Source organism: Microtus pennsylvanicus, chromosome X (assembly GCF_037038515.1).
Source record: "Microtus pennsylvanicus isolate mMicPen1 chromosome X, mMicPen1.hap1, whole genome shotgun sequence".
In the NCBI taxonomy this organism is placed as follows: domain Eukaryota; kingdom Metazoa; phylum Chordata; class Mammalia; order Rodentia; family Cricetidae; genus Microtus; species Microtus pennsylvanicus.
In genome coordinates this window covers 17,911,304-17,923,613 of record NC_134601.1, presented here as the reverse complement: position 1 = coordinate 17,923,613, position 12,310 = coordinate 17,911,304, and the positions used below count along the sequence as shown (strand labels likewise).

The following is a 12,310-nucleotide window of genomic DNA, read 5'->3' as shown; positions in this document are numbered from 1 at the left end:
GCTGGCTCACATCCCCTATGATGATCTAAAAAGGGGGCTGACTTCTATAACTGTTAAGCTCACAACAGATAAATTTAAAGTAACATTAAGGAAAACATTTTAATCAGTAAATGCATCTCCTCTCCCTCAGCTATTTAGTTAAAAGAGAAAAAGATATTATGTCTATATGACAAAATTCATCTTTTGATATTTTTCTATTACATACATATTACATATTTTCTATTAAAGAGACAGGGATATAAACATTGTACCTTCTTTTTGCAACTTGGTACACCACTTATAAAGGCTACTTTTACTAAAATGTGGTTATGGATAGAACCACCTTTCTGATTCACAAGGAAAAATTCATATCTGATTCAAGGAACTTAAACAAAACCTGTGCTGCTAAGGAATGTAGTGATATTTTATTTGTATTTTAATATATAAAGCTTGGCTGAAAATCAGAGAGTAAAACAGCCACACTGGTCAGTCTTACAGACTAGGTAGTGGTAACACACACCTTTACTCCCAGTAGACACACTAGTTGCCATAGAAACTGGGTGGTAGTGGTGCACACCTCTAATCCCAGAACTAGGGAATATTATAAGACGGGAGGAGGCAGCTCTCAGACACAGTCTCATTCTGAGATTCCTAAAGGCAGGATCACCATTTCAAATTGAGGTAGAGGTAAAAGCCAGTAGCTGGCTGCTTTGCTTTTCTGACCTTCAGGCAAATGTTATTTATTAAAATACAGATGAAATATCACTAGAAAGGAAGCCATAGGCCCAGTGGTTAAACAACTGCCATTGCCTTAGTAAATGAGTGTGATGTCCTGGCTCAGATGCTATCTATGCAGGCTGCTGAGGGAGAATTGTCACCAATAGTCGTACCTGGATGACAATCCTGCATGCTGTACTATTGATACATGAGATATGTGCACTGCTATAACCAAGAACATTCCAATTGGATTTAAAGCCAGCCTCATGGAAGGTAATTCACATTTCATACTGTAAGCCTTGTCAAAGGCACTGGCTGGGGAGTGCATAGGTCCTAGTGTGGAAAGTACTGCTTTTGTTTTGTTAAACAGACATTGTTCATAGCCACAGATTATTGCTGTTGTTAATTTCATCAGGGAAGTGTCTCTTCTCAGTGAGAGGTGGTTGCTCTAGGTTTCTAACTGGTCTCAGGGCTGAGTGATGCGACTGTTGCTTAGCCCCAGTTGGGAGAAAATAATCATGTATCTGTATCACCTCCTTCCAAGACCCAGGGAACATCACAGAAGAGGGAATGGAAAAATGTAGGAATCAGAGGGAGGGATAAACCCCTGTGGAACTTTGTTCTCCTGGCAAGGAAGGCATGACTTGCATCTTAAAATCCTAGTGTCTGTGAGTACCTATGTGAGATCTTCCCAAGATTGGGCCCGATAACACTCCCTTGTGGGACTCATGGGGCACTCAGGAAAGGGTCACTGGCACTTGAGGAATAATATATGAAGCACATGAGACTAGATGCCGTAGGCCTCACCTCACCCCAAGAATATATAAGCAGTTAATGGTTGCTATGGGGATGGTACTTTTCTTGGTCGTGTATCTTTGTCATGAGTTACCCATGTTCCTATAGGCACCTCTCACCTATGCTCCTGTAATTAACTCTGATTAAACTCACTGTTTCACCAAACTAGACTTGAATGTAATTATTTCTTTCATATATTTTTGGTGCTCTATATGGGGTGAAAAGGACATCTGTTTACATGTCCCCTAGGAGAATTTAATCCAATAACTCCTCATTCTTGCCATTCTATTCACACCAGTTAGAATAAGCCATGTTTCGGTATTGGGACCTTTGCACTACTGACCCTCTGTGAGAAACAGTCTCTGCCCCGAACACCTTTTTGCCTCCATTATGTTACTAACCAGCTCAGTGCTCTGTTGAGCCTCTAAGATTGTTCACAGCTATGCATGGAAATCCACACTCTCTCATCAGATCTGTGCTCTGAAAACTATCCACACCTCTGTCTTACCTTAAAACAGTACTCATGGCAGCAGATGCCAAGATGTTCAAGGGTAATCTTTGGACAATCTCCGATCTCTCGGCTGCAGTAAGTACAGGCGCCTTCAGTTGGTCTAGGAGATAGAAACAAGAACCAGGCACTCAGACTCTGATAGGATGCAGCAGATCTAGCTTGGTGCAGGCAGACCTAGGTTCGCCAGTATTCCCAGCTTCCCATTGTGTTGTGTTGTATAACTGGTAGCCAAACTGTTGTATCACCTATGCCAAACTGGTTCTCAAACTTGGAACTATTCTCCTGAATCAGTACTAACAGCCCTCTTCTGCATGCCTGGGACCATGGGGGCACACCCTTTCTCCCAGTTACTATCAAGGCCACCCTATCTCTAGCCTCATTGTATACTCTGCTCAGAGCTCATCCTAAATTCTCTAGAAGATCCTGACTTCTGGATCAGTTGTATCCTCTTTTCTAAGGTTCCTTTTATTTCTGAGAATCATCTCTGATCCTCCCTTCTTTTCTTTTCTATCCCTAACAGGAACTGCTGAAAGAGGCTCTTTTCTCTGATCCTACAGGCTAAAATTAAGAGTTCTGTCTTCCAGAGTTGTAGACCTGATTCCAACAGGAGTCAGGGTGTCATTAGCACTGCCATGACTATTAATGGTTTTCCCTGTGTGGTGGTTTGAATACATACGGCTCACATAGGCTCGCAGGGAGTGACACTATTAGGAAGTATGGCCTTGTAGGAGTAGATATGGCTTTATTGGAGGAAGTGTGTCACTGGAGGTAGGCTTTAAGATTTCAGATGCTCAAGTCAGGTCTGGTACCTCACTCCTTCTTCCTCCTGCCTAGAGATCTGGATGTAGAACTCATAGATCTTTCTCCAGCACCATGTCTGCCTGTATGCTGCCACGTCCCACCATGATGATAATGGACCAAACCTCTAAACTGTAAGCCAGTCCTAATTAAATGGTTTCCTTTATAAGAGTTGCTGTGGCCGGGTGGTAGTGGTGCATGCCTTTAATCCCAGCACTCGGGAGGCAGAGGCAGGCAGAACTCTGAGAGTTCGAGGCCAGCCTGGTCTACAAGAGCTAGTTCCAGGACAGGCATCAAAGCTACAGAGAAACCCTGTTTCGGAAAAAAAAAAGAGTTGCTGTGGTCTTGGTGTCTCTTCACAGCAATAAAATCCAACTAAGAAGTTGGTACCAGGGATGGGGGTACTGCTGTGATAGACCTGACCATGTTTTGGTTCAGAAGAATTTGGACTTTGGTACTTTGGGTTAGGAAAGCAGTGGGATGCTCTAAGTATGGCACACTGGGCCACACTAGTAGGAACATGGAAAACAATAGTGCTGAGGGCGATTTTAACCAAGGGGACCAAACACAAGAGGTTTTAGAAGAGAAGAATATTAGTATGTGGCCTAGAGATGGTTCTTGTGATATTTTGGTGAAGAATGTAGCTGCTTTCTGCCCTAGTCCAAAATATCTGCCTGAGGCTAAAGTGAAGAATTGTGTATTTACAGTTTTAGCAGAGGACATTTTAAAACAACCTGGCATTGACTATGTTGTGTTGCTATTAATGACCAGTTTTATGCAAATCTATAATGAAAATGAGCAAGCTAAGCAAGGAAATATACAAAATGTGCAGTTTATGGAGAAAATGAGCTCCATGAATTGTAAACAGACTAAAGAAAAGCCTGATGCTAAGTGGAATAAAGGGAGTAGTGACCTCAGAGGAAGGCCCCACCCAGCTAAGCTTCCAACTGTGAAAAGGAATTAAAGGAAAGTTTATGCCAGCACTCGGGAGGTAGAGGTTGGAGTATCTCTGAGTTGGAAGCCAGTCTGGTTTATAGAGCTGAGTTCCAGGATAGCCAAACTTAAGCAGTGAAGGAAACCATCAAAAACAGAAAGCCAGTGAAAATATATTTGAATGAGGGGGCCATGTTCCAGCCCCAGCAAGCAGCAGAACTTGGCAGCTTCTGCCACATGGTTCTGGTTTTAGAGTCAAGAACAGAAGAAAGGGGCTATGGAATCTCCCTCTGCAACTAAGGAAAGCTTCTGAGGCCAGGCATGTGTCAGAGGTGTCCCTGCATGGAGGTCCAGAGAGGCCATTGCGTGAAGCTGTGAAGGTGAAGCCTGGATTGCCTTGAAGACCCCAAGATGTTAGAGATGCCAGAGCCATGGGATACTTGCCCAAAACTGCTGACAGGGAGTGGAACCACCCCAAGAGAGAGAAGTGTGTCATAGTCAACAGGGCTGAAAGGAGTTGGAGATCTGAAGAACATTTTGACATCAGACATGCAGAGGCAGAGTTTGGAGTTTGCCCTGATGGTTTTTGGTCTTGCTTTGGTCCAATATTTCCTCACTATGCTCTCTTCCCTATGTTTTGGAATGGTTATATATATTCTATGCCATTATATGTTGGAAGTATGTGATCTGCTTTTTTATTTTGATTTTATAGGGGGTTACAATTAAGAGATTGGTTCACTGTAGGTGCTTCCTTGGAAGAGAATGGTTTCGTTCCTGTGAGGAAGTAATAAAGAAGCCTGACTTTCCTTTACTTCAATGTGCCTCTCCTGTGTGTCTTCTAGTCTATGTGATGCCATCTGCTATGAGATCTAGAACCATAGCCAAATAGATAGTAGGTCCATGCTCTTGAATTTCAAAGACTGTGAACTAAATAAACCTGGACTCTATTTACTTGACCCCTAGTACCCTGCCCTTCATAAAGTGGGCATTTAGGTATTTTCTTTGTATGTTTGTTTTTGAGAACGGGTCTCACTGTGTAGTCCTAGGTGCCCTGAAACTTGCTGTATAGACCAAGCAGGCCTCAACTTCACAGAGATTCCCCTGCCTTTGCCTCCTGAATGCCAGTAGTAAAGGCGTTCTCCCATGTCAGCCTTGGGTATTTTGTTAAGCAGCATGTAATAGACTATGAAGTCATGTAATGAGTGACTTATCAAGTGATTGGTGATTGCTCAGGATTCAGTTATATGGATTTTTCTTCAAATATGATGGAGGGGACATCTGTAACCTTACCTGTTTACAAGTCTCTGTACCTGTTTGTAGGGGTGAAGGGGAGTACACTGGTAGGGTCTGCTTCATGGCACTTTCTCCCCAGTCTAACTGTGACTTCTGAGTGTAATCCACAGTAAGACAGATCTCATAATAAGTGAGAATATTTGCCAGAGGCGAAATATTCATAACCTGTTAGGAGTCAAGCCCCAGGATTCATTTTTGGCTTTGCCAGTAACTCCGGGTAACTGTCCCCCATAACTTGAATAGATTCACTCTCTAATGTAGACTTTTTTCTTTCCTATTCCAAGAATTTAAAAATAGCCCTTATTTGTCTTATGACTGCTGTTATCTGGTGTGCTGTACTCCTAGTTCAGTTCCATGGCTTCAGGCCACTGTGCACCCAAAAGACACAACTTTGTTTTCCCTACACAACAATGTCTTGTGTAGTTGTGTTTTCTTTTGGTAGCTGTCAGATGTGCAATTGAATCAAATGAATCATTGGGTTCTATTCTGAAGAGTCTATCCTGTTGTCAAGAGCCTCCTTGGGCTTTCTTTCAGACCCTGAAATTTCCTTCCTCGGCAGCCTTTTGTGTCTACGTTTCATCTGGGTTTACAGGCTTCATTTGATGCAGATGTGACACCCTGACTAGGGTAGGACCACCTTATGCTGTGTCTCACTGTGTGATCTGCAAAGAGACCACAAGTTTCAAAGTAGCAGAGAAAAGACCCATATGAAGCTCTTCCTCCGTGCTCTCTCATCTAGGGAACTGGAAGACCTCTGTCGAGAAAGCAGACGTACCTCTCGGAGGGTGGAGTTCCTTCATGTGGGGGTTTCTTCTCCGGGTTCAGTGAGTCCTCAATGCTGCTGCTACTGCAGGGAGAGTAACAGAGAAGAGAGCACAATATGAGCCAGTGGGACCCTCAGTTCCTTCGACCAGCAGGAAAAAATGATGAGTTTCACTTCTTGTACATAGGTGTGGGTTTTATATGGGAACTTCCAGGAGCCCAGACTCTGAGGAAATCAGAAACTAAATGTGCTGGCTAGTTTTATGTCAGGTGACACAAGGTAGAATCATTTGAGAAATAGGAACCTCAGTTGAGAAAATGCACCCATAAGATCAGGCTGTAGGAGCGTCTGGAGGGCATTTTCTCAGTTGGTGATTGACATGGGAGGGCCCAGCCCTTTGTGGGTGGTGCCATCCTGGGCTGGTGGTCTTGGAGAAAGCAGACTGAGCAAGTCATGGGCAGTAAGCCAGTAAGCAGCACCCTCCATGGCCTCTGCATCAGCTCTGCCTCCAGGTCCCTGCCCTGGTTGAGTCCCTGTCCTGCTTCCTTCAGTGGTGGACTATGATGTGGAAGTGTAAGCTAAATACTTTTCTCCCCAAGTTGCTTTGGTCTTGGTGCTTGGTCCCTACAACAACTCTGATAAGGGCAGAAACTGGTACCAGGATAGTGGGTATTGCTGTGACCAACCTGACGATGTTTTTGGGAGGACTGTGGAACCCTGGGTTAGAAAAGCCACTGAGTGTCCAAAGCTTGGGCCATTCTGTGGGAGCGTGGACAATAAGAACGCTGAGAAGCGTGCGGATAAGGGAGGCCTGGCCTGGGAAGTTCCCGAGGGAAGTTTGAGAGCGCGTCCTTAATGACTCCTCTAAGGGCTTTTGCATATTCTGAGTTGAGAATCTGTGGTTCTAGTTAGCTGGGCTGAAATATCAGTGGTGATTAGTAAGGAACCAGAAGTACTGAACTGAAACTTTTGTTTTGCTGAGGTACTTGATGCTGACCAGCTGTGGCTGAAGAAATCAGCTCCGAAAAGAGAGCTGCATCACTGAGGTGAAGTCTGGTGGGAAGTGTTTCTTCTGAGTCAACACGCAGAAGCTGTGTTCCAGAAGAGGCCAAGGCTGTAACTCATGCTGGCAGCTGAACTTGGTAGTATAAGAGTCACCCAGGTGCAGTGGTAGGTCATGGAGAACAGCTAAGGCCTGGCACTGTGAGGCAGGGCTGCAGGCCCTGAAGAGAGCCTGGAGAGGCTGTTGGTAAAAGTGCAGCCCAGTTGCAACTAGAGTCCCTGGTACTTTCGGAGATTCCAGTACCATGGAATGAGCACCAAGGACAGCAGCGGCTGTAGCGCGGAGCCAGCTAGAGCCTTGAGGAGACAAGCCGTGTGTGCTGCAGAGGGTAGCGCTGGAGAAGCGGCCCAAGCACGTTGGAGGACCCCAGAAGATGGTGAGTGGATCCAGATACTGGATACTGAGTTGTTAACAGTTGGAGTTTGGTTTTGCTTTGATTTGATTGTGACTATGCCCTGGTTCTTCCCTCTTGAAGTAATATATACATTTATTTATTTTATAGGCATCCAAGATTGAGACATTGGATTTTTTTAAAGTTTCGGTTTTAGAAGAGACTGAGTGTTTAAAAAGACTGAATTTTTAAAGACTGGGACTTTTAAATTCTAGGATGTTTTTAATATAAAATAGATATTAACATGTGATCCAGAGGATGGATAAGAAAGGAAAGGTTACGGCTTACTAAGGGTAGGCTTGTGTATCAGGTTGACAAGGGATCAACCATGCTGGTTAGAGAGGTAGGTGGGTGGTGTTGCACTGAAAAGAGGAAATACCTTCCTGCATGGCATCAGATCAGAAAGCGAGCAGACAAGGGGATCATGAAAGAACATGGAGGCTAACAATGATTTTCCGTCACCTAACTACACAGAAAACCTGCAAACCCTAAATCATGCATTAGGAGGCATCTGCAGTACGCCTTCCTTCACTGGATTACCCGGTAGCTACTCTCCACTGAGTCCTGAATGAAGAAATGGGATGCAGGAATGAAGGCAGCATTGGGCCTGGTACAGGCTATGACAAAGCAGCTGACGCTTGTTCTTACCTGCCATAGTGCGAAAACACTGGCTTTCCAGAAGCCACTTCAGTAGCATCCATGTACTCCTTCACGAAGAGAATCCCTTTGCTGTAGAAAGAGCATATCAGAATAGGATGTGTACTCGAAGATTTCAGGGGACTGGGCCTGGCCCAAAGAGGAGCGTCAGTGCCCTGCCCAGTTTGATGGAAATGCAGAAGCTCACGAGAAGGGTAGAGGGGCTAGTGGGCTCCACAAGCCAGGCTGCAAGGGTAGCCGCAGACAGAGATGCAGGCTGTTGATGCCATTGGACAAGTGGCCTCAAATCTTAGGCCCTGGGTTCATTTTGTGTATGGTTTGAGAGATGTTAAAAGATGGCTCCCTGAACCAATGGTAGCACACCCTCTTCCATGGAAGCTTGAGCCCCCAGCCCTCTCCCAGACTTGGGTGTTGCCGGCCCTCTGCTTTCTTCTACCTCTTCTGTGGCTGAGTCTCCTTCTACATTCCACCCACAATCAGAATGTTGTCAGTGGCTGAGCGACAGATGGCTGGTTCTTTCCACTCAGCACCTTACCTGCAGCATTGACCCGCTACTTCGTATTTCCTTATCAATCATGTTCTGGGGACCTACAAGTCACCTCACTCTCTGCTTTTGGGGAGCCTTCCAAGCTTTGGAAACTAGTTCTGCTTTATCATGGTTCAGTGTAGTCCCAATGTTGACCTGGAATTCCATGCTCCTGACCCCTGGCCTGATATCAGCAGAGAATTGTTTTGGTATCTCAGCACATACCTCTTATTCAGCAGGGTACCTAGACTGGCATCCCTTCTTGTAGACTAAAAGGTGAAAGAGTGGGAGAGAGAGAGAGAGAGAGAGAGAGACAGACAGACAGACAGACAGACAGACCTGGCCTCCCTGGCTTTCATGGGTCTTCCCAGGCATGTCCCTCAGGGATGCTAGCAAGGCCCTGCAGATGGCAAAGCCTTGCCACCAGCTGCATCTCCCAGTGTCCTATAAGTAGCTTCTTGTTGAGATGTGGAGAAGGAAAGCATGCTCCAGGACCATGTCCAATCCTACCAGTACGCTTGGGAAGTATAAGGTTTATACTTGCGCAACTAAGAACTGTACTATATCTGCCCATTTGCTACTGGGATGCCAGGAGTTGAAGGAGACCTCATAGAGAAAGCAACACAGAAAAAAAGTGACATCCTTTACTTGCAAGGAGGTTATGGGGAACCTCCATGAGTAAGAACATCACAGCTTAGTTGCCCTTCTTACGTAGTTGAACTGCAGTCCAGCTCACTTGAGGCAGTTGGCATACGCAGCTCTTCAGAAGCGGCAGCAACATTAACAGTGACCGCGAAGCTTGAAGGGCTCTGCAGCCTGGTAGAAATGGAGAAAAGAGTGAGCTTGGCTCTACTTTCTGAGTTAAATAGTGCTTTATGGACTAACCTCAAGTTTGCTACTTCAAGGCCTTTGAAAGCATGCCAGTGTTTGGGTAACAGTAGCTGCTCTTGAATGTTCCTGAGAGATTAGTGAGTGGAGCCTCTCTCTATGCAGACGAAAAAACCCAGGTAGGATGGGGAGAGACACTGCCTAAATCAAAATGATTCAGGGTGAAACGTCTTTCAATCTCTACTGTGATCTACTGTGATTTCTGGACTACAGCCTAGAACCTTGGCATCAGTAACATATCCATCAGGCAGCCAGGAGGGAGCAGCCAGGGCAAACAGTATAGTGTGCTAGTTTGGAAACCAGAAAAGACAGTTTTTCTGCAGGATTAACTCCCTCGCCCCACATCAAACTCCCTCGAGAACTGCAGGCCATGGGAAGAGAGTTGGACTCATGCATTAATGGGAAGGTAGGTAAGATGCACCTCGTTCTGCAAGACACCAGTCACCTTGGCTGCAGCACATGGCCCTGGGCCTGGATGTCAGCACCTAAGTAGCTCTCGAGGCCTTTCTTTGGCCAGCCCTTACTGACTCAGCATGCATAGCACAGTGATTAACAGTGCAGGCTCTAGACTCTTGCCGCTGTGCATTCGAATTCATGTTAGGACCCTTCATACCGAAACAGTAAGATCCAGGAGTTATGAGAGACCCTGTCCCAAAAAATAAAGTAGAGAGGCTGGGGAGAATAAAATGTGATGACTGAATATGCAAAAAATCTAGGCAATGTGGCAGTCATCTATGACCCCAACACCGGGGACGTGGAAATAGGGGATCCCTGGGGCAACGTGGCTAGCTATACTAACAGGAATTGGCAAGCTCCAGGTACAGCAAGAGACCCTGTCTCAAGAAAAAAAAAATTATCAAAGATAACTGATGCCAATTTCGACCCACATACATGCATCTGCACCCACCTTGTATGTGCACATGCAAACACATGCACACACCACCCACACCCACACCACACACATACCCATGCAAAACATTAATAAAGTGGAGGGAGATAAACACACCTGGGCTCATCCTCTGGCCTCCACATACCCATAGATGGGTAAGCATGTCTGCATACACTTAACACACATGCACACACAGACACAGACACACACACACGCACGCACACACACATACAAAGGATGCCAGCAGTAAAGAGACAAAAAAAAAAGGAATAAAGGAGACTTCCCAGTATCTGCAATGTAAACAGCAAGAGGTCTCCAAAGTTCTTCATCCTTTCCAATGACTCCTCTCCCTAACCTACAAGGCCTGCCTCTGGTCACCTTCCTCTATTCCCATCAGCCACAGGGCCCTTCTTTCAGGCCCTCTTTCCTCTTCTCTCCCAGCTGCTACCGGCCTTCCCTGTTAACAACACTTTGCCTGACCCTCTCGGCCCTAGCACAGGTTTTTTTCCTAGGCTGATAACAAACAGAAAAACAGTATGCACACCTTGGCGATTAACAGTGCAGGCTCTGGCCTCTGATTGTCTCCTAATTCCTGTTAAGACTCTTGGAACTGAGAGACCCGGGAAGCAAAGGTGAGAACAAGACAGTGGGTCAGAATCAAGTCGGAAGGCAGAATAGCCAGGACAGCCAGGAAAAATAGAGAAAAGTCATACTAGACTTCGGAAAATAAAGAGGTTTTTTGTTTGTTTGTTTGTTTTTTGTTTTCCAATGAGAAAAAATATTGTATAAGCACCCTTGGTGTGGCCAGGCGTCAGAAAGCTCCCACTCTGACCGTCTTGGTGGGGGTGGCAGCCTTTAATTATGGCAATACGTTTCAACCACAACCCCATGAATGCAAAACTCCCCCAAGCCCACATTTTCAGGCTTCAGTGGCTGCTGCACTGCAGCCCTGTTCTGACATATGATGCAATGACTCTTCCTCGCTCACTCCGCTTCCTGCTGCTCTCTAGCCCCTCAGGCCTGTGCCGTGGGGGGTGGGGGGGTGGGGGTGGCCAGTGCAGGCTCTTACTTGGTATTATCCAGTTTCATTTGCTGCTCGGGTCCGCTGGGGCTGCTCTGTGGCTCTGGAGTGCTGGGATCTGCAAGTTCTTGACTAGACACGGCTTGGTCCCCTTGGCCACCTTGTAGGACCTCAGGTGTCTCCTGCCAGGCCTCACATATCTTGGGGGTCACATTTTCACAGGCCGCCGGAGTGCTGAGAAAGTATATATTATGTATATGTTATGTATACATGTGTGTGTGTGTGTGTGTGTGTGTTATGCCAAGAGGAGCAGAAGCCTGACCTTGCTGGGTCTCTGGGGTCTGGCTATCATTTCCCAAGGGCATTGGGTAACCCATCTCAAGAGCCAAGCAGACACCTAACTCTCAGAAAGCAGGCAGTATCAAAGTGGCAATCAGAGGAAAAGGTTTGGTTTCCATGGCTTCAGTCTTTACTAATTCTTCCATTTATCCAAACATTTACTTCTTGGTACCACACCCAAATCATCTTCATTTCCCCAGGCCCTCCAGTATTTTCCTTCAAATTTCTGGCCTAAATGGCTTCGTGTCTCTCTGATTTTTACCGTTGATGGTTAATCTTGACTGCCACTTGATGGGTTTAAAGGCATTCCTCTGGGCAGATATATGGGGGGGTTCCTAGAGACATTGACTCAAGGAAGGAAGGTTCTCCTTGAATCGGGGTGGCAGCATGAGTTGGGACGCTGAACCGAATAAAACAGTCAAAAGGAGGTGCAGAGCTGAGCGGCTGTAGGAGAGACTCAGCATATGTTTCTTGCTCAATATTGTTTGTTATATTTATTATTTGTTACTATTGTATATAGTTGTATTTGGTTTGGCTCTATCTTATTTAGACAAAAAGGGGAGATGTAGGAGAGACTCAGCCAATCACCTTACTTGTAGGGCGGGGTCCCCCGAGGATATTTTTTTACTTATAAAGATTGCGGGCATGCTCCCTGCTGCCCCTTCTGCTTTCCTGTTCTCTGCGGGAACCTCTGGTTCTGTAAGTCTATTTCCCAATTAAAGCTGTATATATTTATTACAATTTCTG

The 12,310-nt window shown here is 45.7% G+C and overlaps 1 protein-coding gene across 4 annotated transcripts in view; it reads right to left on the bottom strand.

Moving 5' to 3' along the window:
- The window catches only part of Znf185 (zinc finger protein 185 with LIM domain), a 50,550-nt gene that overhangs the window by 6,865 nt on the left and 31,375 nt on the right, over positions 1-12,310 (bottom strand). For 3 of the 4 annotated variants that reach the window (XM_075957724.1, XM_075957725.1, XM_075957727.1), the window contains 5 exons: positions 11,273-11,458; positions 9,138-9,242; positions 7,892-7,972; positions 5,802-5,873; positions 2,000-2,102 (listed from right to left, as the gene is read on the bottom strand). In XM_075957724.1, the coding sequence (XP_075813839.1) occupies positions 2,000-2,102; positions 5,802-5,873; positions 7,892-7,972; positions 9,138-9,242; positions 11,273-11,458 (547 nt within the window). The remainder of the gene's footprint in view (positions 1-1,999; positions 2,103-5,801; positions 5,874-7,891; positions 7,973-9,137; positions 9,243-11,272; positions 11,459-12,310) is intronic. The other variant, XM_075957728.1, reaches the window with a different exon arrangement.